Source organism: Staurois parvus, unplaced genomic scaffold (genome assembly GCF_062004578.1).
Source record: "Staurois parvus isolate SC_StPar_1 unplaced genomic scaffold, SC_StPar_1.0 ptg000476l, whole genome shotgun sequence".
Classification (NCBI taxonomy): domain Eukaryota; kingdom Metazoa; phylum Chordata; class Amphibia; order Anura; family Ranidae; genus Staurois; species Staurois parvus.
In genome coordinates, this window is record NW_028318272.1 from 3,988,306 (window position 1) to 4,014,554 (window position 26,249).

At 40.1% G+C, this 26,249-nt stretch overlaps 1 protein-coding gene across 2 annotated transcripts in view; it reads left to right on the forward strand.

The window, feature by feature from the left end:
• ADCY7 (adenylate cyclase 7) overlaps positions 1 to 26,249 on the forward strand; it is a 351,396-nt gene that overhangs the window by 262,128 nt on the left and 63,019 nt on the right. For both annotated transcript variants that reach the window (XM_089689483.1, XM_089689484.1), the window contains 2 exons: positions 1,033 to 1,144; positions 10,247 to 10,374. In XM_089689483.1, the coding sequence (XP_089545609.1) occupies positions 1,033 to 1,144; positions 10,247 to 10,374 (240 nt within the window). The remainder of the gene's footprint in view (positions 1 to 1,032; positions 1,145 to 10,246; positions 10,375 to 26,249) is intronic.

Below are 26,249 nucleotides of genomic sequence, written 5' to 3' on the forward strand. Positions count from 1 at the left end.
ATTTTTTGCCAACAAACATTTAAATCAATCTTGTGAAAAAATAAATAAATAAATTCACCAAAGTACACAGGATTTATGTAGTATGCCATATCCCCCCACCTCCAATTCTCCCTCCCCAACTCGCTGCCACTACCCCTGCCACTTTTACCAACTTTTACCTTTTTTAAAATGACAGGCAGTGGCGTCACTAGGGGGGTGCAAGACACACCGGGTGACACCATCGCAAGGGGTTCAGGAGCAGGATGCCAGCAGAGCTTCTGGGCTCTGTGAAATTCCTGGCCAGTTATTGGGGTGATCCCGGATTTCAGGCACAGTTACAGCTGCACCCGGTGTAGTGGTAAAATGAGTATCCCGGACCCGTGAAGATATGTATCCCCTGAAGCAACTGCGCATGTGCTGGTTTCAGGCCAAAGAAGCCAGTCTCCGACTTTAGCACAGAGCTGCCACAGTTAAACCCTTACAGGCTGCAAACCGCTGAAGCTGATCCCGTGGATCACTATGGATTGCAAGATCAGTTAACCCCGTATAGGTTCAACCTATATGGGGTTAACTGATCTCGCAACCTATAGTCATCTGCGGGATCAGCTTCAGTGGTTTGCAGCCTGTAAGGGGTTAACTGTGGCAGCTCTGTGCGAAAGTTGGAGATCGGCTTCTTTGGCCTGAAACAGGCACATGCGTAGTTGCTTCAGGGGATACATATCTTCACGGGTCAGGATACTCATTTTACCGATACACCGGCAATGCTCCTTCCTCTCTGGAGGGGTGACACCACGTGTTACCGCACCGGGCAACGCCACCATAGGGACGCCTCTGATGACAGGCGAGGCTTGTATAAATATAGCACCTGGCTCCAGAGCTTCAGAATAACTCCTCAAAATAATTCCTCTGTAGATCAAAAGAGTGAGCTTGGATCTGCATATGTTGTTTGTTAAAACAGCTGAGCTGGTTCAGAAACAATAGCATTGTGATTGAATGTTTTGGTGCCTTTTGTCTATATGTCCACTAATATTGTTTTCTTTTATCTTTGTCTAGCATCCTTTATGCAGATATTGTGGGATTCACTCGACTTGCTAGTGACTGCTCACCCAAAGAGCTTGTAGTTATGTTGAATGAGTTGTTTGGAAAGTTTGACCAAATAGCAAAGGTGAAGCACTCATTATCATTTCATTCTGAGGATACTGGATAGGATGTTGTATTATTGCCTTTTCATTTCAACTGTGGGTTAAGTTGAAATTTTTCGCCATTAATTTAGTGTATGTTAAAAATGCATAATAAACTCCTTTTAAGCATATAGTGTTCTAATGTAGTGTAGCCCTAACTAGTTGTAAAGGTTCAAGGTTTGTTGTAAAGGTTCAAGGATTTTTACCGTCATGCATTCTATGCATGAAGGTAGAAAAACCTTCTGTGTGCAGTAACCCCTCCAATACTTACCTGAGCCCCATCGCGGTCCTGTGATGTGCACAAAAGCTTCACTCATTGGCTCCCGCTGCTGTCAATCACAGTCAGTGGGCCAATGAGGAGAGAGAGAGGGCAGGGTCAAGGCACAGCTCTGAGTGTGAATGGACACACATAGCAGTGTCTCAGGAGCAAGCCTGCTTAGGGTGCCCCCAGAGCAAGCTTCTTGCTCTGGGGGCACTCGCCAGGAGGGAGAGGCAAGGAGCACCGACGGGGGACCCGAGTGGAGGAGAATTAGGGCTGCTTTGTGCAAAGCCACTGCACAGAGTAGGTAAGTATAACATATTTGTTATTTTAATAAAATGCCTTTAATATCACTTTAAAGTATAACTAAAGACATAACTTTTTTTTTTAGTTTTGGATAGAGTGCAGAGGGATTAGAGTGCTTTTCAGTTTTTATTGCACGTGCCTGTAGCTGGTATCAACCTGATTCTCTGGCTCTGCACCCTCTACTCCCTTGGCACAGCCACTCTGCATTCTGACAGTCCCCAGCTCTGGATCTCTGCTGCTCTCTCCTTTTTTAGCATGCACATCATTGTTCCTCTATAGACTGCTTTCAGCCCCTGCACAGTTGCTCCTTCCTTCTCTAAGTGGGCTCCTGGCATCTTTCTCTTTTTTTTTAATTTAAATATTTATTAATTTTTCATATTATTACAAAAATCCATAAGAAGAGACACAATACATATAAATATCCATACATTTCTACTCTGTCCCTTCTATTTACCTCTTTTCTATTCCCTTCCCTCCCCACCATTTCCCCTCTTCTCCCCCCCCCTACCCTCTGCAAGATCTCAAACCTCTCTAGGCCCAGTAACTTCGGATAACTTCCTAGATTAGAGTTTTCTATATTTCTCTTTCATTTCCGATTTTTCCCATTTTTCCCATCGTGAATAGTATATTTTCATCCTATCTTCCTGAATATGATAAGATTTTTCCATTCTGCTAATCTGGTTTACCCTATTGATCCAATCCTCCTCCGTTGGTATTTCAACCTTCCGCCAATACTTGGGGATCAACCCTTTTGCAGCACTTAAATAGTGCCATATACCTGATTCCTTATATTTATTCACTGTTGTCTCAACACTATGTAGGAGACAAATGGTTGGGTCTAGTCCTATGTCATTTCCAGTTATTTTTTCTATTAATTTGACTATTGTCTTCCAGTAAACCTGAATTTTTGGACATTGCCACCATATGTGAAACATCGTGCCCTCTTCCCCACATCCTCTCCAACACATGTTTGAATTCTCCCCCCTCATCCTGTGCTCAGTGCTCGGTGTAATATGCCATCGTGTCAAACATTTATAGTTAATCTCAACATCTCTCATACTAACATTCTCGTGAACCAGTCTAAATATCTTATTCTGTTGATCTTCATCTATCACCACCTCCATATCTCTTTCCCAATTTGTTATAAAAATTAACTTTGTGTCTGTGTCTAGTTCTGTGAGTATTCTATACATTTTTGTAACTCCGTGTTTCCCGTCTCTATGTGTTTCTAATAGCCTTTCAAACATGTTCCATTCCTTTTTTAATCTCAAGGGTTTTGGGAGAGTTCCTATAAAACATTTTAATTGATGATATTTCCACTCATCTATTTTACTAAACATATCTCCTACCATCTCTTTTAATTCTCTAAATGTTCTCAATTCCCCCTCTACCAATACATCTCTCAGTTGGATATCTTCCTTTTTAATCCATCTCCCTGATATCTCATCTTTTCCCGGAGGGAAGAATTCCGTGTTTGCAAGAGGCATTAATATAGAGTTGAATTCCCATTTCATGTGTTTATGTAAGTTGTCCCATATCCTTAAGACAATTAAAGTGTAAGTGCTTGTGCCCTCTTTGGTTCTCCTATAGTGTGCTGGAACCCATATCATCTTGCTCAGATTAATTCCACTCATATCATTCTCTATTTTTACCCAACTTTTCCCCTTATGATTAAAAGTCCAATCATAAATTCTTGCTAACATTACTGCTTTATAATATCTCTTGACATCAGGTAGTCCCATCCCCCCTTTCTCTTTAGTCCTACTTAGTGTTTCATATGATACTCTTGGTTTTTTATTCCTCCAAATATATCTTGTTAACATTTTTCTCATTATCTTAAAAAACACCTCTGGGAGTTTGATCGGGATCATTTGAAATCTATAGAGTATTTTAGGTATAATTACCATTTTAATTAGGTTCATACGTCCTAACCATGATGGATTTCCTCCTTCTAATCTTTTTAGTTCGTCCTTAATCTCATTTATCAGAGAAATATAGTTTAATCTATACAGTTGTTTATATGAGGTAGCGAGTTTTATGCCTAGGTATTTTATATCTTTTTCTCTCCAAATAAAGGGGAATTCTTTTTGTAGCCTTTCTTTTTAGCTCTTTGGTATATTAATATTCAAAATCTCAGTTTTTGTTGGATTAATTTTTAGATTAGATAGTTCCCCATATTCCTTCAGAATCTTCATTATATTTGGTAATGTTATTCGGGGGTTGCCTACATAAAACAGTAGGTCGTCCGCAAAGGCCGCTACTTTATGTTCTATATTTTCTATCTGGATTCCCTTTACCGCTCCACTATTCCTTATTATTGACAGCATCCTGGCATCTTTCTCTTGACCAGAGATCCAGCCAAACACATCTTTTTCTCCTTCCCTACACTTTCTCCTTCCTCTCCCTGCTCATGGCTCTCCTCCCTCAGGGTACGGGCAGGGCTAAAGTCTAGCAGTCGATGCAGCCAATCTAAGTAATCTCTTCTTTCTTTATTCCCCAACTCCCACACTCTTCAATCCAGTGGTGGAGAGAAGAGGGGTGAGCTACAGTATGGCTGCAAAAATGACCAGGCTGTACCCAGTTAGCTTAAAGTAGAACTGTAGGCAAACCTTTTTTCATTTTGGATAGAGCAAGAGATGGTTATAAGCCCTGTTAGAATTTTTTTTTCACCATCTGTGTCCCATTGTGGAGATTTCCCTTCACTTCCTGTCCCATAGCCAAACAACACGTGAGAGGAAATCCTTGCTAATTAAGGGAATTCCTTTGGGACCCCCCAGATCACCAGAACTAGTTTCCCCATTGGAAGTTTTTCCCTCTATGACGTTTCTGGGGACAACCCAAAATTCGGTATTTTCTTTTTGTTTCAATGATAATGGTAAACAGGTCAAATGGAGAGGGTGAATCTCCATCTTGGGGGCACAGACCACAATATAAACTGACAGCTTTTCTAATCCCTCTCCACTCTCTCCAAAACTTACAAAAAAAAAAGAAGTGCCTATAGTTCTACTTTTAGATTGCACACATACTTCACAGTAATAAAACACTGAGAAATTAAACTGAGAAATTGAAATATTTTCTTTTCTATACATTTACATTCTGCTATACCTTTGTGATCAGTACTGCTTTGATCTGAAGAAAGGGACACTCCCCGAAAGCTTGTCCTCAAAATTGTTTGTTAGTGCAAATAAAAAAAGTATCACGGACAGTACTCAATTGTTTCTACCTCAAACTTTTCTATACTTAAAATTCTAGAAGACTTTGTGTCAAACTATGACCTTCGGTTAGTTAAAGTAGAACTAAAGGCAAAACTTTTTATATTTTGGATAGAGTAATGAAGGGTTATACCCCTGTCAGTTATTTTGCCATCTGCATCCCATTGAGGATATTTCTATTCACCTCCTATCCAATAACCAAAACAGGAAATGAGAGGAAATCCATTTAAAGTGAGAGAATCCCTGGTTGCCTCCAGGGTCACCAGATCTAGTGTCCCTTTTGGAAGATTTCCCATATTTTACTGTTCTAGGGACAACTCAAAATTTGAAATTGTTTCTACTTTCAGTGGTAACAGGAAACATGATAAATAGAGAGTATTTCCCTAATGAGGACACAGACCGCAATAAAAACCCGATCAATGTTCTAATCCCTCTCCACTCTATCCAAAATGAAACAAAAAAACAGCTTTTGCCTTTAGTTATACTTTAACTGAATTTGAAGTTTGCTAAAGATTTTTACCAGTCAACTTTTTTTTTCCAGCAAAAAAAAAAAAATGCTTGAACTGTCAAACATTTGATTTCAAAGTCAGAGTGGATGGGATTCATATATTTTCACATGTGAGTACAGGAATACATGTATGTCATATGAATACCAGCTCAGCTACACATAAGCTAGTTGTGCACTATGACAAGCAACAGCTGCAACCTGCTTTACAGCAGTAAGATCTGACCATGATCCAAAGACTCAATGACTGCTTCTGGTGTCCACCACAGTATGTTATTTTAAAAGAACCTTGCAAACAATTGGAGAATATGCACAGAGACCATTATAGCGTTATTAACCACATTACCAATACAGTAGTGTTTGTAAATCCGTTTTTGTGTCTGGTGCCTGAGGGCCCACTTGTGGATCTAGTCTGTTTGCCAGATTTTCTCCACATAGCCTGTTGTCCTCGCCTACTCATTTTGAATGCAGTGATGAGTTTATTTTTAATCAGCTGTCTTCCACCACTTCTGCACACACACCACTGTCCTCCATACCAGGTATGATCTAGGAGCTTGTAATTTAGAATTTACCTGAATTAGTAGTCATGCTCTTCTGGATCTTGATCATAATCAGATCTTCTTTTTGTAAAAACAGGTTGCAGCTGGCAGATTGTCATAGTGTCAACCGCTGCCTCATAAGTAGCTGAGCTGGTTATGATATGATATCTATAGATGTATTCCTGTACTCTGTTGTGTAATTATATATTTTTTTATAGTCTGCTTTGAACTTGAGAGCAAACGTGTGACAGTTTAAGCAGTTCCTTCAATCTGCGTGTTTATCTGTGATAATTAGAATCCAAAGTTATGGCCTAGAAATCTTAGTTTGCAGAACCTAAACTGTTTTCTAGAGCCTAGCTGAGTACCATGGTTTTCTGGGATTGTATGTCTTCAGTTTCCAAGTTCAGTTGATGTCCCAGTGTTTACTATAGAAAAATCTGCTGTAATAGTTCACATATCCAAAATAACCAACTTTTTATGAAAATTCTAAACTTCCAACATTTCTGCTGGACATGAATGTTTTCTCAGTATTCCCAAGATCTCACAGGAAGGCCAACAACACTTTAAGCTAGACATCCCTGATAGAAGCTGGGGTGTGAGATGCAAGGTCAATGTGCCTCAGCTAGTTCATGTCTTCAAGGTAGGCCATAGATTATGCAATTTTCTTTCATGTAACCCTTGGAAAAATTGCTAGATTCTCCCATCAACACAGTGTTGATAAGGGAATCCATCCTATTGTGTTTTCATGGGGGGGGGGCAAACACGGGAAGCCATCCTGCCAGGAGAACACAATGATTATGGTAGCGGCTAAAGCCACTGGCAATAATCACATGCTGGTTGTACCCAAGTTGTTCACTGGACCGACTTGGCTGCAATCAGCCTGCTCATAGATGGATTGAATCTCAGCCAGTCCCTGCTAAATGGATTAGATTCCATCTATGGCTGGCTTTAGAGGCAGCTAGCTTAGGATAATAGCAGCTGAGCTTGTAAATCATTACTGTCTTGTTAGTATGTTACAGAAGTGATCCCCCAAGCACATTTAGAGGCAGTATGAAGGCTTCTATGGGGGTGGAATGTGGAGGGTGGGATATTTCCATTGTCATGTAACATAAAAATATATCTTTTTACAATGAAAAAGAAATACAGTCTAGAAGTATATAATTATTTATGGTACTAGCACCAGATAAGTGTGACATGTCAAGAGTTTGGTTTCCAGAATGTACTGTTTGAAAAATATGTTGTATAAATGACCAGCTACATTAAATATTTTGTGCTTGAACTGGTGACTAAAACTAATTTGAAAACAATCTAAAATTTGGAGATGATGGAATGGCAATTATTTAAACATTTTAGGAAACAGTGGTATGTAATGTAATGTAAATTTTGTCAGTCTGAAGAGGGACAATGTAGACCAGATTGTTTGTTTGATTTTGGTGTACTCCAATAATAGGGTTGGCCATAGATGAGTTGTTTTGTTTTTTTTTATCAGCCCCATTACGCTATTGTATTCTGACACTGGGGGCTCCTCCTTTGTCAGAATACGCAGAACAGATCTGCAGCTTGGCTTGATTGAATGAAAATTTTTCAACATTCCTGTTTTAGAGAAGCCAATCATTAGATTGACTTCTCTTGAGCCTTGCTGAGCTGGCCAATTTTTGATCCATCTATGGTCATCTTAACTCTTGGAAAGCAGCACTGTCAATCCAGAGGATAGTGTTAGATGCACTAGCAGATTTAGATGGACTTCACTTACCCTCCAGAGGATTTACCTCCCTTCCTGACCAGGCCATGTTTTGTGATACGGCTCTGCATTAGTTTAACTGGCAATTGCGCAGTCATGCAACGTTGTACATAAATGAAATTTGTCATTTCTTCCCACAAATAGAGCTTTCTTTCGGTGGTATTTGATCACCTCTGCATTTTTTATCTTTTGAGCTATAAACAAAAAAAGACCAACAATTTTGACTTTTTGCCTTAAAACATATTCAATAAAAAAATAAAATAAATAAAATTTTGTCATAAATTTAGGCCAAAATGTATTCTGCTACATGTCTTTGCTAAAAAATTCCCAATAAGTATATAATAATTGTTTTACATGTAAGTTATAGCACTTACAAATGGCGGTATACTTCCTGGAATTGTTATTTTAATTTTTTTTATACTAGTAATGGTGGCGATCAACTTATAGTGGGACTGCGGCAGGCATTCTGACACTGGGTGGGAACTGACTAACTGCAACTGACATCCCCAGTGACACAAATACAGTGATCAGTGCTAACAAAAAGCACTGACAATGTACTAATGATGCTGGGCAGGAAGGGGTTAACATCTAGGGTGATCAAAGGGTTAACTGTGTGCTGTGTGTGTTTTACATTATGTGCTGTGTTGTGTTTTACTACAGAGACATGCTGCTTTGTATTTCTCTGCTGTTCAGAGAAATACAAAGCAGCATGTCCTTGCTGACAGCAGAGAGACCTGTGTTGTTTACACACAGTCCTCTCCCTTGTCAGCTCTGCCGACGATCACAGAGTCCTGGGGCTGGCCGGAACCCGGTGACTGTCCAGCAGCTAATAGCGCCATGGGTAGGTCCGTGCCCAGAAATGCAAATCACATATATTTACGTGACTTTGCGCAGCTCTGCCTCCCTGTAGCAATAATTCTGCAATAGGGTGGTGGGAAGTGGTTAAAGACAAACATGAGCTAAGGTTTTTTTAAACAGTCAAAGTGATTAAAATGCACAAAGCAGACCTGATCCCCCTCCTATTGGGTCCCCCACGGGTGCTTTCTGGCTCTTCCCCCACCAAGTGCCCCCATAACAAGCCGCCTGCTATGGGGGCACTTGTGCATGCTTGCTTGCTCTTGAGGCGGCACTGTGTGTCCATAGACACACACAGCATGGATCCACCCCACCCCTCGCTTCATGCACCCCACCCCCCACTTCCTCCCCACTGTCTCTGAGCCACTGCTCTCATGCACATTGATGGATCAAGATCAGGATCAGATGAGTATAAGAGGAGCTGGAGGGGAAGGGGGTGGAACTGCATGCAGACTTTTTTTACCTCAATGCATCAAATGCATTAGGGTAAAAAAAAACCCCTACCTTTAGAAATACTTTAAAGCAGCTTTTTTTCCATTTGAGATAAAGGTTTTGGATGAATAAATAAAAGCCGACCAATGCACAGACACCATTGTCCATTCTAATGGTTTGTCTCAAACCTCTAACTGCTAGTTGATGGACAGCTTAGTCTGTTAAAGGAAGTTGATATCAAATTATTACCAGCCCCAGATCAGCAGAAGAATAGAAAAAAAAGAAATGGAAAATTCCTAAAAAAAGAAAACTAATGCAGCTATCACATCTAAGCCCTCATGCACACTTGAGCTAAAAAATGCTGTTTTTTTTTTTTTTTTCAAGTGTTTGAGGTTTTTTTTTTCCTCTGCCTCTAAATGTCCCTCTATGGTATTCTATGTGTCCGTGCACGCTAAAGACATTTAAAGGAGTTTAGAGGTAGGGGCATTTAGAGGCAGAGAAAAAAAACCCCCAAAGTTGCGTTCAGGAGAGGAGCTTTTCAGCATAAAAAAGCATGATGTGCCTAAACGTGATTGCAAAAACATGTCTTAGGCACGTTTTTAAAGCTGCTTTTTTGCTTCCAGTAGAAAAACGTTTATAAAAGCCCTAGTGTGCATGAAGTCTAAGAATTGGCAAGCTGCAATATAATACATTTTTGTTTTGAGATTTAATACCGCTTTGAACTAGAGTTCTTGTTTTACTTGCTCCAGAAGTGAGACATTTGTTACATCCAACACTCTGAAAAAATTGGAATAATTCCCGCCTAAAAACATTAATTTTGCTTTTTTTCCGTTTAGACATCTTTTTCCTGTGTTTGAGTTGCTGAAGTCTATGTTCTGTGTGCGGTTTAAAAAACGTTTATATGCAGTTTTTCTCTCCAGTAATAATCAATGTGGTAGTCTTCCCTCCTGTGGGTGGTATTTGTTCAATTTCCTTCCCATAAAATTCACTTGCAATTATGTTTACAACCACAGTACACTTAACATGACAGGATATTACCGGGCTAATTCAGGATAAAATAGGAGTCAGGGTTGCAACTCTCTTAGTTTAAACAATGCTTCAGGAAATAATTCTGAAAACAAATTAACTTGAGATGTTGGCTGACATAGACTAGACAACACAAAACACCCACATAAAATGCTACTTACATATTTCAACATTGAAAACCTATTAATTGATCTATGTCCTTTCTTTACAGGAAAACGAATGCATGAGGATCAAGATTTTGGGAGACTGTTACTACTGTGTATCTGGTCTGCCAGTGTCTTTACCGAACAATGCCAGGAATTGTGTCAAGATGGGACTGGACATGTGTGATGCAATTAAGTATGTTCACATGAATATTGAAAGAAAGCATGACCTAAAACGGTTTACCATTTTAAGTGGACCTTGCATTAAAATGGAAGGTCTGCTTATAATGTCCATTGTATTCCTCCAATGCATCAGGTGCCTGAAACAGAAATCTAGGCAGCAAGAGCATTTTATTTTGGGGTTGCTTGGGATTAGTTTAGAGGTGACATTAGGTATTAGGTTGAATGATTAGTGGGTTAAGAATCAGGATTAATGTTAAGTATTACGCAGTTAACTCATAGAGTTAAATGTATACAACATAAATATATTAGTGGTCAAGTAAAGTGTTAAATGTTGAGAATTAAGTGTTTAGGTCAATGCTAAAGTGTTAGGTTAAAGCCACTCTGCTACTATTTTCAAAAGATAAAGTCTAATAATACTTGCCTGTCCAGCTGCCCGTGCTGTTGATGAGATAATCATGTTAAAAAAATCTTAAGCATCCTGCAAACTTCCAGGTCTGTTAGATCTGTGGTCCTGTGCTGTACCTAATGTCAAGTGAATGGGCTGCTATGCCCACCCAAACATGGGACGAATCGAACGCACAGGTGTGATCCAAGTCTACAGGCTGGAGGAGAAAACCGCAGTCATGTCAGCAGGGGATGCTAACATCTGGCAGCAAATTATATCTTTAATCAAGATTACCTTTTCAACCCAGAAGAGTTTGGCAGCGAGGACTTTATTTCAGCTGGCCATAGACGGATCAAAATTCAGCCGGTTTAGCAGGAACCGTTTGAATTTCGATACCTCTATGGGCAAGCTGGTCGTTCTGAAGTCAGTCTTCAGTACAACCAGCCTGCCGTTTTTTTTTTTTTCATATGATCACTGCTGGCAGCTATTCTGATGGTGAGGAAACCTCCCCTTTGAAGCAAAGAAAATGGCTTAGTCTATGGCCAGCCAATTTAGTAATAGCAAGAAGAGTTACTTTAAAAATTAAAATCAAGCTGGTTAGGGTGCAAGTTAATCCTGGGGTGCCGATAAGTATTAGGTCCTGCCTAATATTTAAGCTAAAAATACTTGCAAGAAAAATCAATGCAATACAGAAAGAGAGCTTAGAATTAATATATGCATTTTTAGATAAACCAATCCAATGACATGTCAGATCACAAATAGGTTCACTAATTTTTTGCTCTCAGATGTTATGGTGACCAGGAACATTATTTAACCACTTCAATACTGAGCACTTATACCCCCTTCCTATAGTTGTTTGTAGTTCAGTGAGCGCTAACGAGCGACAGCAGCTGATACACTAAAAAGGAAAACCATAAACCTTCAATAGAATATAAATGTAAGTAGTGCAGCGCTAGAAATGAAATATAAGAATATACTAATAGTGATGTATAAAATAGCACAAATGTATAACAAATTTTAAAGCAACACAGTATATCCTTAAGAAATTAAAGCAATGGTGGAGCTGTATCGAACACCTTCACTAATATTGTAATATAGTAGTATAACACACAGTGCAAGTGATAGTCCAAAATGACTAATGGTAGTAAACCGCAATATGACTGAAAAGGGTGACTTGGTAAAATCCCAGTGAAACCTATAATTCGGTGCCGTGCAGGAATAATAGGTGAATTGCACACTCACCAGAGGCGCAATTTAAGTGCGCATTTGTGTCATATACACCAGAGGTCCCTTCGGTTGTAGATGGAGCGTGGCCTGGAATAGATGACTCCACGATGAATGATGGAACATCTGGGGGTCCCCTTAATGAGTCTGACTGAAGATGGGATCTGCTGATTACAGCTCTCCTCTGGGCCCTGGGATGGTCACCTGGTGGTCTTCTTAGGTACTGTAGTATAAAACAATCCTCGTGCTCAAAGGATATGATAAAATTGAATACGCTGACCAGCTGGTAAAACAGGGGGGCCGCCGGACCTCCCTGATCCGGCAGCTTGACGTCACGGCTAGCAAGGGCTTTTTCTTGCGTTTCGCATCACACGTACATCATCAGAAGGGTAAGCGCCATAGCTGCCGGACGTCAGGATGGCTATATATATAATGTGCAGTGTGTTGGGCACCTGTATCAATTAAGCAGGCGCCATTTTGCCGATGTTCGGTGCGCTGTGCACAAATGCGTGGGCATTCGGGCTTCATTTTGTTGAAGAAAAAAGTGCATATATGCCTATCGCACATATGCGAACGTCGGTGAGCACGAAAAAACGTTGGTGCCTTGTAGGGGAGCTTACCTCATTAATATGAGTGTAAGTGAATACACAAAGTGCCTCAATTGCAGGGAGCAGATGCCATATGTATTGGACGGGCGCCATATTGCCATCGTCCGCCTGCTAGTGCGCATGCGCGAATTTAAGCACCATTTTCTTGTAGACTAGCGTGCGGTATTCAACTTCATTGTATATGCGCGAACCACGGGAATGAAATTCCTAAAAGAACATACCGAGTGTCAAAACGCTGTGCAGTTAGTGATTGGGGAGAGATTTGTCACTGGCTGAACACAGGGTCATACGGGGTTGAATTTTCTTATTCTAACTAATAAATATCCCCAATATATAAAACTAGTAAACACCTTTTAAAACATTATCATAAAAACTTTTTTCAGAACATTCTCTAAAGGATCAAAAAAACATTTTATAACATTATATAACACGGGGGGAGCTACCCATATTGATGTGAATGTGTATTCACATTAATTATATGCATCATGTTACCATTAATAAAACACAATATTTATACAAATATAAAATTATAAGTGACGATGATGACAAACTGAAAAATCATATTAATAATATTTAGAAGTTTCTGACTATCATTCAAAAAACTGTCATAATAAATTAAAAATATTTTAGTTTAATTTATCGACTCCTGTGGTTTATTCATATTTATAACAACACATAATCAGAGTCTTTGGTTAGGGGTGATTATACATCTCATCAAACCCCAAGTAACACTATTTAAAGTGTCGATGTAAATAACTGATTAAATATCCAAATTTAATTAATAAAATGATTGTTAAAAGACAGTATTAATTCCATTAAAAATTGATTATTGATATAATTGTTCAAATTTGCAATAATATATAAATAAATAATAATAATATGCATCCCCTTTGCCGGGTGTTTGGCAAAACGAACCTATACTGTATGTAAACAGGATAATGTCCGAGTAAAATTATAATTAAGAACGTTACATGAACAGTATTAAAAACCCATACAATTAATAAATAAAAAAGGTATCATATGCAATAAATTAATATTGTAAACCCATAGAGGTCATGATGTTGACCAAAACCAATATGAATGTCAGACACTAAAATTGAATAAAAAAGTGGATATGGAAGCACTAGCTATTGTCAATATAACAGTTAATATCCACCTCCACGTTGTGACCAAGAGGGGACAAAGTTCTCATCTCATATATCCACCTCATCTGCATTTGGGAGACAAGTCTAAGTTTATTTGTACCCCGCCAGTGGTTTTGAACCATGTCAATATCAATGTCAATTTCAGAAAGGTAGGGTCTTGATTATGGTAGTATCTGAAGTGTCGGGACAATGGATGTTCTTTCTGGCCTTTTTTGATATTATTGACGTGCTCCCTGAATCTGTCTCTCAACCTCCTGGTAGTGCGACCAATATACTGCCGCTTACATGGGCACTCCAGGAGGTATACTGCAAAACGACTATGACAGGTAATGAACATGGAGATATCATATTTCTTCCCAGTTGTTGTGGAAGTAAATGTTTCGATCTTCCTTATGCATATGCCATTTGCATATAACGCACTTGTTGCATGGGTAAAAACTCTTCATGCTGGTAAAAAATGTGACTATGGGTGGAGGATCTATAACATTTGGTGAAATTCTATCTCTCAGTGTGGGAGCCTTCCTGAAAACTATTTCTGGATTAGCTGGTAGGGCTTTGGTCAGAACTGGGTCAGCCTTAAGAATGTCCCAATTCTTTTGGATAATTTTGCTAACTTGTTTGTACTGGATGGAAAAAGATGTGATAAAGGGACAAAATTTCTCATTTTTGCGTGTAGTGGAAGTAGCCAGCATAGTATCACGATCCATATCCGCTACTCGGGTCATCTCGGTATCAAGTATGTCTATATTATATCCTTTCTCCATAAACCTCTTTTTCAGGATAGTGGCTTTCTGATGGTAAGTATCAATATCTGTACATATTCTTTTTACCCTCATGAACTGGCCTCTGGGAATGTTAGCCAGCCATGAGGGATGGTGACAGCTGTCCATCGGGATGTAACTGTTCCTATCAGTACTCCTGAAGAAGGCCTCTGATACCAGAGAGCCTCCATTATTGATCAATGTTACATCCAGGAAGTCAATTTTGGTGACACTATGATTAAATGTAAGTTGGATATTAAGATTATTGTTATTTAGGGACCCAAAGAAATTGATTAGTGAATGTTCTTCTCCTTGCCAAAGGAGGAGGATGTCGTCAATATATCTTTTATAGAATAAAAGCTCAGGCCAATCGTGAGAGTATATCATATCCTCCTCCCACCTGGCCATGAAGAGGTTGGCCAGGCTGGGAGCAAACTTTGCTCCCGTTGCTACGCCCCTTTTTTGTAGGTAAAATCTATTGTTAAACCAAAAGTAATTGGTATGCATAGCAAAGTCAAGTAATTCCACAATGTAAAGTTTGAGCTTACTGGAGATGTTAGAGGTGATGTTAAGATAATACTCAACTGCAGATCTGCCATCTTCATGGTTTATGTTGCTGTACAGAGAGGCAACATCTGCAGTTACCAGAAAAGTCACTTGTCTGGGATCCCATGCGAGGTTCTTAATCTCATTTAAAACCTGCTTCGTGTCTTTGAGGTAGGAAGGTGTGGTTGTGACTGAAAGCGATATGTGCTTCTAATAATACACTGGCAGGTTTAGGCCCCAATTGGATCCAATGAGACCGTGTTCTGGAAAAGAATTAGCATGCACACACAGAGGTTTCCAGAAGACAATCTGATCTTTATTCGTAGATTTTTCTTCTTATATTGTAACAAAGAAAATCATACAATAGAATTTCGCTAGATACTTGTCAAGGCTGTGAACATGATTTTTGTCAGGCCTTGAAATCAGTTACAAGTAACCAACAGTTATTTTCCCATGGGACAGAAGGATTTGACTTTTAACTATATCATAGCAGAAACAGGTGCTGTTAGTACAAAGAAATAATTGGATACTATCCCTGCCTCTACCAAGGCTAAGCTAAGATAAAAAAACAAAAGAATATTGTGAGTACAGTTCTATAGCACATAACTGACACAGCATATTTTCATTAACTTATTCTGGGTATAATACAAAAGCAATTAATAATACAAGAAACAACATGGAGTGATAGTCTTCAATCCCCTCTTAAATCATTATTTACATATATGATTTCTATTCCCCCTTATACAACATAGTTCTTTTTCTGCTTCTTTCTGTATTTGGCTAGATAACTGTGGTACTCCTTAGGTTTTGGGTTCAGTGGGGCAGTTTGTTCTTGGATCTCTTCCTCATACATAGTCATTTCTATACCTTTGTTCATAAGCTTCTTTATACAGGGAATCACACAACACACTATCAGGGCTATGAGTATCAGGGTGACTACAATAATCACCCCTATTTGTGCTAGCACCTGCTTCCATCCCTTGAGCCACCCAAAATACTGATCCCATGGGTCAGTGATCCCTGAATTCCTTCTCAACTCTTCCAACAGATCAGACAGTTTTTTTATATCCATAGTGACCTTACCATTTGGCCCAGTGTTGTCTGGAAAGTAGGTACAGCAAGTACCTGTTCCTTTTACCATTGCACACACACCACCCTTTTCTGCAAGCACCATATCTAAGGCCATACAATTTTGGAAGGTCATGGTGGAAACAGCCTGCAACTGCTCCGCTATTCCCTTCAATACATCCCTGGTGTAGTTGACAAACCTCTGTTGATTGTAATATATATAATTTATCCAATCAATATTCTTGTTGACGGTGATGATTGGAATGATTGACTCAAAACCTGCTTTGACCTGGTCCCTGGCCTTAAACTCATCTGGGACCCCTCTTGGAACCCCTATGGCGTCTATATAAACATGTGGGTCAAAACTACCCATTGGGGCCTCCCTCTTGTGCCTCTGGGATCTCCAGGGATCTCAGAAGGAATTTCACTAAAGATATGCAGGGGCATAATAGCTTTGGCCAAAGCACACTCACCAGACCACTCCTTCCTCAATCTAGACCTGATCTTACCATCACCACAAATCCAGTAGATATCACCTAAAGATTGTGTCTGATTCTGTAAAAGCTTAGATGAAATGTTGCTGTATGTGTGACAAAAACCTTTTGTAAAATTTCCCAAACTTCTCTTTGTTGCCACTCCTCTATAGCAGGTATAATTCCCTGGGTAAATTGTTAAGCCTTCACCTGGTTTGGGGTTTTTGGTGACTATGGGATACTTTGCTTTCCAGGTTTCACAGAAAACATTTTTATCATGTGTTCCTGTAAAAAGACTTAGGAAACATTCTTCAACATCTTCAGGAAGATTTAGTGGCACTGTTCCCACATGGGGTATGGCTGCTCCACAGACATACCAATTAGACTTGTTATGCTGCAGGGCACTGTACCTCATCCATTCTAACCAAAGATTTACATCTAAAAATCCTGTTTCCGCTGCCACGGTATCTTTGAAAGAAGGATCAGCGATGGCAATCATATCCCTCAAAGTACTGAAGCGTGGCCTCAGGATTGTAATCATTGTTGTTATACATGTCTTGTATCTTAAATTGCCTCCTTGTGCCCGATATACCCCCTCCCCAGTATAATCCAAATACATACATTCCCGAATCACTAGGGCTGGGATTTTCTATGGTAAGTGTATATTTGGCATTGGGCTTGGTAAGAGGCATTCTATTTATGAGGGTTTTTTCCGTTCTTGTCCTTCTTATTTATGGCTGTGTCAGGTTTGTATCCCTAGTCAACTCCTATGTTCCATCCCACTGCTCCCCAATAATCACAGTTACTCCCCCAATAATCAGTTACACAGATGTAACCTATTCCCTCCCTCTTGTGCGCCCTTTTCCTGCTACTCTCTTCATCCCCTTTCTCTGTGAGGTCTTTATAAGTGAAGGAAAAGGTAGCAACATGGGTGTTAGAAGAGTCGAACCACAATGTAGTAAAATTCCCCTCTTTGGTAATAGCAACCTGCGGTTTCTGTGCTGGTATATTAGTTTCTCTTTTGGTCCTAGTGTGTATTGGGTGTGCGTTTTCTGAAGTATTATTATCACTGTTGTTGTGAACTGTGTGTGTATTTGCTGAGATATTCTGGTTCTCCTTGTAGCCACATATGACCTGAACAGCGCCCAGGTCTTTTGGGGAGTATATGCAGTTAGTCACTATCCATATTGGGGTAAACACTAAAAATATAATCAGTCTCAGCAGAATCCATAGTTTGCCAGAGTCCTTGGCTAATAGAATGCTCACCTTGTTAATTTTCAGAGACTTTGTTACCGACTTCACTCACTCTTTGAGGATTTACATCACCTGCTTCACCTCCTTTAATAGGCAGCACCTTGTCCTGGTCCTCTCCTGTGCCTGTGTCTTTGGCCACTTTAACTCTTTTCACCCGACTGGCATGGATCCAGGCTTGCTGACCTTCTACTAGGACAGTGGTCCTAGTCACTGCGATCACTCTGGTCTCTGGTCTGAATGGATATCCGGCCTTCTTGTTCTAGGCTAGCTGCTTGACCACTACGATATTGCCAACCTGGAAAGGATGTGTAGGGACCTGTGAAGAAAAAGGAGAGGTGCGAGCAACATTTCTTTCAAACATATCCAAAGTTTCAATCAATTTACGGACATACTCTTCCCTAATCTGCTCTAGATCTCCTGATTCTAACAATAGTGGTGTTCTAGCCCATAGGGTGGGGAATGGTCTTCCCATCAGAGTTTCAAAAGGTGAATATCCTGTGGTTTTACTAGGCGTCATCCTAATCTCTGCAAGAATAACGGGGAACATCTTCGTCCAATTTGCAAAAGTGCCCCCAGTTGCTTTCCTTAGTTTGTCCTTTATGGTCCTGTTCATTCTTTCTACTATCCCTGAACTTTGTGGATGATAGGGAATGTGAAATTTCCAGTTGATCTTTAGGGCTCTCACTAATTCCTGACAAACTTTTGAGGTGAAAGCAGGACCATTGTCTGAATTGATCTGTAGAGGGCACCCCCACCTAGGAATAATTTCCTGTGTGAGAATACGGACAACTGTCTGGGCATCTTCCTTTGTAGTCTTGAAAGCCTCTACCCACCTAGAAAACACATCTAAAATCACAAAAAAAAAAAAATATTCTTGCTTCTTTCCTATCTTTAGCATGTGTGTGAAATCAACTTGAAAATGTGTAAAAAGAATAATAGTAGTTGCTCATGCTTAGGCTTATTTGGTATGTTTGGATTGTTTCAGATACAAACAATGCATCTGGATACAAAAGCCTTCACTAATTTGGGGAGACCTGCAATGTAGAAGTCTTGTAATAAAACTTCACAGATGTTTTGCCAGTTTCTGTGTTCTATGAACAGGGGAGCACTAGCTGCAGGGATGCGTGGCTTCCCCTCTTTGAGAAAGAGACCTTTCTCATCTTTTACTAAATCCTCCCCCTTTAATCCTAACAGAGCATTAAGAATGGGAGCAGGGCCTGAGGTGGCTGATGCATATTTGATGGTGAGATTAGGATTGGACAAAAGAATGACCTCATAGCCGCTCAGCCTTTGGGAGGACATGTACTGAGTGTGTATATTTCTTAGCAAAATAGCTACATTATGTATAGTGTGCAATATCGTAGGGTGTCCTAAGGTGAATGACATAGACATCTCCACAGCCATAACGCAAAATGCCAATGCTTTGAGACATGCAGGCATGCCTTGGACCTGAACTGGCACCATTTTTGAGAAAAAAGCTACAGGGCGAAGTCTGCCTCCGTGCTCTTGGGCGAGTACACCAGCCATGGTCTTACAATTGTCCCTTGCATACACATGAAATATTTTTACATAGTCAGGAAGGCCAAGGCCTGGGGCAGTTACCATTGCATTTTTCAAATACACATATGCATCAACCATGTCATCTGACCATTTAACAATTTCTGACATTTCCTGGGTTGTGGCTTGTCTCAACAAGTTGTCATAATAGGAACAGTCAGGTATCCACTGGCGGCAGTAACCAATGGCTCCAAGAAAGGAGAGCATGTCTTTCTTGGTTTGTGGGCGGGTAAGATTTAGGAGAGCCACGGCTCTCTTTGGACTGACTTTCCTTTCCCCCTTTGTAAACACAAAACCCAGATATTCAACACTTGTTTTACACCATTGTAGTTTTTTCTTTGACACTTTGTGTCCACCTTCAAAAAGACATTTCAACAAACTCTCCCCATCCTTCAGGCCGGCCCCCTTAGTGAGACTGCAGAGGCAGATGACATCCGCGTACTGCAGCAGGACTGACCCATAGTCCACTGTCCACCCCCTCAGAGTGGCCTGGAGAACAATTGCGTAGACTACAGGGGAATCTACAAAAACCCAGAGGCATTAAACAAAAAGCAAAAATGGGCTGTGTCTCTGCGTCAACAGGGATGCTAAAAAATGCATTTGCTAAATCAATTACTGAAAAACATTCAGCATCAGACAGTATGGCTGTAAGAAAGAGACGGAATGTCAGGCACCACCGGGGCAATGTTTTGTAATACAGTCAATGTCCTCTATTTCCAAACATTTAATTATTAACGTGTCTCCTACAGTGAGAAATGGATATTGCTTGGTCTGTGTCGCCACCTTGTGTCTGGTTCTACCTGCCGGTCCGGGACTGAAAATTTTACCTATTCCTGCTTTATTTGCCAAGTCTACAAATAGGGACCCTGATGTCTCTTTTAATCCTTCAGCAGAAAACGTTCCCTCATCCTGTGTGGAATCAGGGATTGGCTGCTGTGTCCCTGGGGATCCCTTGGGTGGGGGTTCAGGTTGGTCTTCCACCGTGCTCTGGACTGGGATGGGGGATGGGGCTGTGGGTTGGATTTGCTGCTGTGCTGCAATGGCTGCAAAGAAAAATCCACGTCCTCTTTGGAGAAGAAGGGATATATTCGAAATACCGGAGGTACCTTTTCCGGACCTGGAACATAGGGGGGTGGATGTATACTAGGTACCACTATAGTTGTCTTATTTCTACTCATTTTACTAGCATGTAATCCCGGTGCCTGTTTATCTTTTGGATTCTCCTTTATTCTTTTTATTTTCCTGTCTGCCCTATCATATTAATAAGGTGCATATTTAAGCCAATTTTCTCTTCCTCACCTCATATACTCCCTGTCCCATTGTGGATCTCCTGGGTAGTATGGGAAAGCCTCAGTATCTCCTAAACATAATCCTTTGATCATATCCATATGAAAAGTGTCATTATCTCCTGTTCTCGGGAATGGACTTGAACTTCTCATTGCTTCAGTTCACCCTGCTAGATTGTCTATCCACGGATTTATTAGGTAATAATAAGTCCCACAAATCTGTGCTATGAAGTCTTTACATGACTTCCCTAATTCGGGACAAGGGGTATTTTTACTCTTATTTTGTCCTATTTTATCTTTTCAGAAAAATAAAAGGAAAAAAGAAAGTGAAAGTAATTCCTAAATGTGAATCTAGTTACACCTGTACCTTCTCGGGTCGAGTGATCTGTGACCAATTAACACTCTCAACAGAATAGAAAAAGGAGGGGAGAGGCAGAGAGAAACAGAGAGAGAAAAAGGACAGGAGAGAAGTAAAAATATGGGATGGATGTTCCCTTTAATTTTTGTCCTGGAAGGGACACTGTATATAATGTCTCTTTTCTCTAACCTGTCTTTTAACTTCTCCCACTGTGAGTGCTTCCTGAAATTCTACCTGACAATGTAAATTTACTCTTTCTACCTGTATGTTAGAACTACCTTCATAAAAAAGAGTCCTTTTCCTAACTTATGTTTATTTCCCTTTACTACCTTACTGATGAGATATCCTTCGGGGATATGATAACTAAAAAACAATCCACATACACATTCAGGACAAGTCATTTGCAAAACATAAAACCCGTAACTACCGGTCCATACACTTACCACCTGGACATCTGTGTCACACAACAAACTATCTTATACTTTACGCGACAGAAAGATAAGCAACAGAATTTTGGCAGCCCAAACCTACAAGTGTCAATATTTTCTTATTTCTTGGACAACCCGTGTCCCTGGACATCCAGTGTCCTCAAAAGTACTTACCAAAAGTACCTGTACTTACCAAAAGTACATACACATTTTCTGGACAACCCGTGTCCTTGGACATCCAATGTCCTCAAAAGTACTTACCAAAAGTACCCGTACTTACCAAAAGTACATACATATTTTCTGGACAACCCGTGTCCTTCAGTACTTCCCAAAAGTACTTATGCCGGCCGGCAATCTTTTACACTATACCCTTTCATTAAAACATACTTCCAAAGTACTGTATGTGGGAACTCAGCCAGAGCCTAGTCATGGTAAATATCAGAAAATATAGATCAGATACTTACCAGACAGGATGACTCTCCGATCCCGGGACGAGCCCCCAATCTGAAAGCGATATGTGCTTCTAATAATACACTGGCAGGTTTAGGCCCCAATTGGATCCAATGAGTCCAATGAGACTGTGTTCTGGGTATAATACAAAAGCAATTAATACAAGAAACAACATGGAGTGATACCCTTCAGTGACCAAAGGTTGTAAATAATGGTCTATAAATTAGCCTATCCTGGAACATAGAGATCCTATCCCGCTAATAATTGGTCTTCCGGGTGGATGGACCGGGTCTTTGTGTATCTTTGGGAGACAATAGATGACTGGTAATTTAGGGACTTTTGGGCATAAAAAGTCCCTTTCTTTTTTACTGATAATATTGTTCTCATAACCTTTTTTGATCAATAATTTTAAAGACCGTTTATATGTGATAAGTGGGTCTTTGTGCAATAATTGGTAGGTGTCACTATCATCCAAAATTTGTTGAACTTCATTAACCACATGCCGCCCAGCCACTGTATAAATACGGCAGCAGGGCGGCACGGCTGGGCAAAAGCACGTTTTAAAACGTGTGTTTTGTAAACAGGTAGGGGGCGCGCGCGCGGGGCGCCGCCGCCCTACCTGTCCCGCCGATCACAGCCGCGGATGTCAGTCGCCGGGTCACAGCCGGACGTTACTGGCTATGTCCCGGCGATCGGCTGCAATCGCTGACAGAGAGCACAGCTGCAGTAGCTGTGCTTTCTGTCAGTTCCCTGACAGCTCGAGGACACGCTGATCGGGACAGAAGAGTTTCTCTCTCCCGATCAGCTGTGTTCCCTGCAGTACACACCCCCGCCCCCTAGTAAAACACTCCCCTCGCACAGTTAACCCTTTCCCTGAAAAATAAACTTAACCCCTTCCTCCCCAGTGCCATTAGTACAGTGTCAGTGTTTTTTTTTTTGCACTGATCACTGTATTGGTGTCACTGGGGATGTCAGTGACCCCAAGTCAGTACCCCCCAATGTGAGAATGTCCGCCGCAGTCCCGCCATAAGTCGCTGATTGCCGCCATAAGTCACTGATCGCCACCATAAGTCGCTGATCGTCGCCATTATTAGTATAAAAAAAACCTAAAAATCCCAGTATCTTTCCCGCCATTTGTAAATGCTATAACTTTCACGTAAACCAATTAATTTACACATATTGGGCTTTTTTTTTTTAGCAAAGACATGTTGCAGAATGCATTTTGGCAGAAATTTATGACTAAATTTGATTTTTAATTTTTTTTTACTTGACATGTTTTATAGCAAAAATTCCAAAATATAGTTTTTTTTCCTCAAAATTGTCAGCCTTTTTTTTTATAGCGCAAAAAATAAAAACCGCACAGGCGATCAAATACCACCAAAAGAAAGCTCAATTTGTGGGAAAAAAAAGAATGTAAATTTCATTTATGTACCGTATTGTATGACCGCGCAATTGTCCGTTAAACTAGCACAGCGCTGTATAGCAAAAAAATGGCGTACATTGCAGTATCTATACCATAGTTTGTAGACGCTATAACTTTCACACAAAGCAATCAATATACACTTATTGGGATTTTTTTTACCAAAAACATGTAGCAGAATACATTTTGGCCTAAATTTATAACCAACTTTGAGTTTACTATATATTTTTTATAGCTGAAAGTAAAAAATATTGTTTTTTATCAAAACTTTTGGCATTTTTTTGTTTATAGCGTGAAAAATAAAAAGCGCACAGGTGATCAAATACCACCGAAAGAAAGCTTTATTTGTGTGAAAAAAAGGATGTAAATTTCGTTTGGGTGCAGCATTGCATGACAGTGCAATTATCAGTTGAATTAGTGCAGCGCCGAGTAGCAAAAAGAGGCCTGGTCATTAAGGGGGGTAAATCCTCTGGAAGTCAAGTGGTTAATGTATTCTGTCTTGTTAAGTACCACTACCCCTCCTCCATTATCAGTGGGCCTAATCACCAAGTCTTTCTTTTCAAGCAAAGATTGTAATCCTGTGTCCACATCCGTCTGGTTATATGGACGTTTATTTTAATAGATTCCATATCTTTAATAACCATTTCTTTAAATGTATTTATGTATGATTGAGATTGGGGAGGGGGGTTAAAGAGGGAGGCGTTCCTCAATGTAGAGGTGGATTATTGAATGGCCCTATAATCAGTGGTGGATGGTTTATCAGTGGTGGGTGGTATAATCAGTGGTGGATGGTTAATCTTTTGATTGCCAGTCTCCTAGTAAATTTATGTATATCAATATACATTTGGAATTTATTTAATTTAGCCTTAGGAGCATTCTTTAAACCTTTATTAAGAACCTTTATTTCTTGTTGGGATAGGGTGGTGCCACTTAAATTAAAGATCCCCTTATCTATTACAGCTTCCTCTTTTTGGGGTCTGTTGACCCTCTTACCTCTATGCGAGTACTTCGTTATGACTATAGATCCCCGAGGAGACCGGAACACTAGGAGAGAGCACCCATCCCACTCCATAATCGTTTTGAACATTTACATCAGGCACCTGATGACAATATGGAAAATATAGGACATGAGACATGAGATGGCACCCTTTGGTCACAACCACACCTTCCTGCCTCAAAGACACGAAGCAGGTTTTAAATGAGATTAAGAACCTCACATGGGATCCCAGATAAGTGACTTTTCTGGTAACTGCAGATGTTGCCTCTCTGTACAGCAACATAAACCATGAAGATGGCAGATCTGCAGTTGAGTATTATCTTAACATCAACTCTAACATCTCCAGTAAGCTCAAACTTTACATTGTGGAATTACTTGACTTTGCTATGCATACCAATTACTTTTGGTTTAACAATAGATTTTACCTACAAAAAAGGGGCGTAGCAATGGGAGCAAAGTTTGCTCCCAGCCTGGCCAACCTCTTCATGGCCAAGTGGGAGGAGGATATGATATACTCTCGCGATTGGCCTGAGCTTTTATTCTATAAAAGATATATTGACAACATCCTCCTCCTTTGGCAAGGAGAAGAACAATCACTAATCAATTTCTTTGGGTCCCTAAATAACAATAATCTTAATATCCAACTTACATTTAATCATAGTGTCACCAAAATTGACTTCCTGGATGTAACATTGATCAACAATGGAGGCTCTCTGGTATCAGAGGCCTTCTTCAAGAGTACTGATAGGAACAGTTACATCCCGATGGACAGCTGTCACCATCCCTCATGGCTGGCTAACATTCCCAGAGGCCAGTTCATGAGGGTAAGAAGAATATGTACAGATATTGATACTTACCATCAGAAAGCCACTATCCTGAAAAAGAGGTTTATGGAGAAAGGATATAATATAGACATACTTGATAGCGAGATGACCCGAGTAGCGAATATGGATCGTGATACTATGCTGGCTACTTCCACTACACGCAAAAATGAGAAATTTTGTCCCTTTATCACATCCTTTTCCATCCAGTACAAACAAGTTAGCAAAATTATCCAAAAGAATTGGGACATTCTTAAGGCTGACCCAGTTCTGACCAAAGCCCTACCAGCTAATCCAGAAATAGTTTTCAGAAAGGCTCCCACACTAAGAGCTAGAGTTTCACCAAATGTTATAGATCCTCCACCCATAGACACATTTTTTACCAGCATGAAGAGTTTTTACCCATGCAACAAGTGCATTATATGCAAATTCAATGGCATACGCAAAAGGAAGATCGAAACATTTACTTCCACAACAACTGGGAAGAAATATGATATCTCCATGTTCATTACCTGTCATAGTCGTTTTGCAGTATACCTCCTGGAGTACCCATGTAAGCGGCAGTATATTGGTCGCACTACCAGGAGGTTGAGAGACAGATTCAGGGAGCACGTCAATAATATGAAAAAAGGCCAGAAAGAACATCCATTGTCCAGACACTTCAGATACCACCATAATCAAGACCCTACCTTTCTGAAATTTCTGGTATTGACATGGTTCAAAACCACTGGTGGGGTACAAATAAACTTAGACTTGTCTCCCAAATCGAGACGAGGTGGATATATGAGATGAGAACTTTGTCCCCTCTTGGTCACAACGTGGAGGTGGATATTAACTGTTATATTGACAATAGCTAGTGCTTCCATATCCACTTTTTTATTCAATTTTAGTGTCTGACATTCATATTGGTTTTGGTCAACATCATGACCTCTATTGGTTTACAATATTAATTTATTGCATATGATACCTTTTTTATTTATTAATTGTATGGGTTTTTAATACTGTTCATGTAACGTTCTTAATTATAATTTTACTCGGACATTATCCTGTTTACATACAGTATAGGTTTGTTTTGCCAAATACCCGGCAAAGGGGATGCATATTATT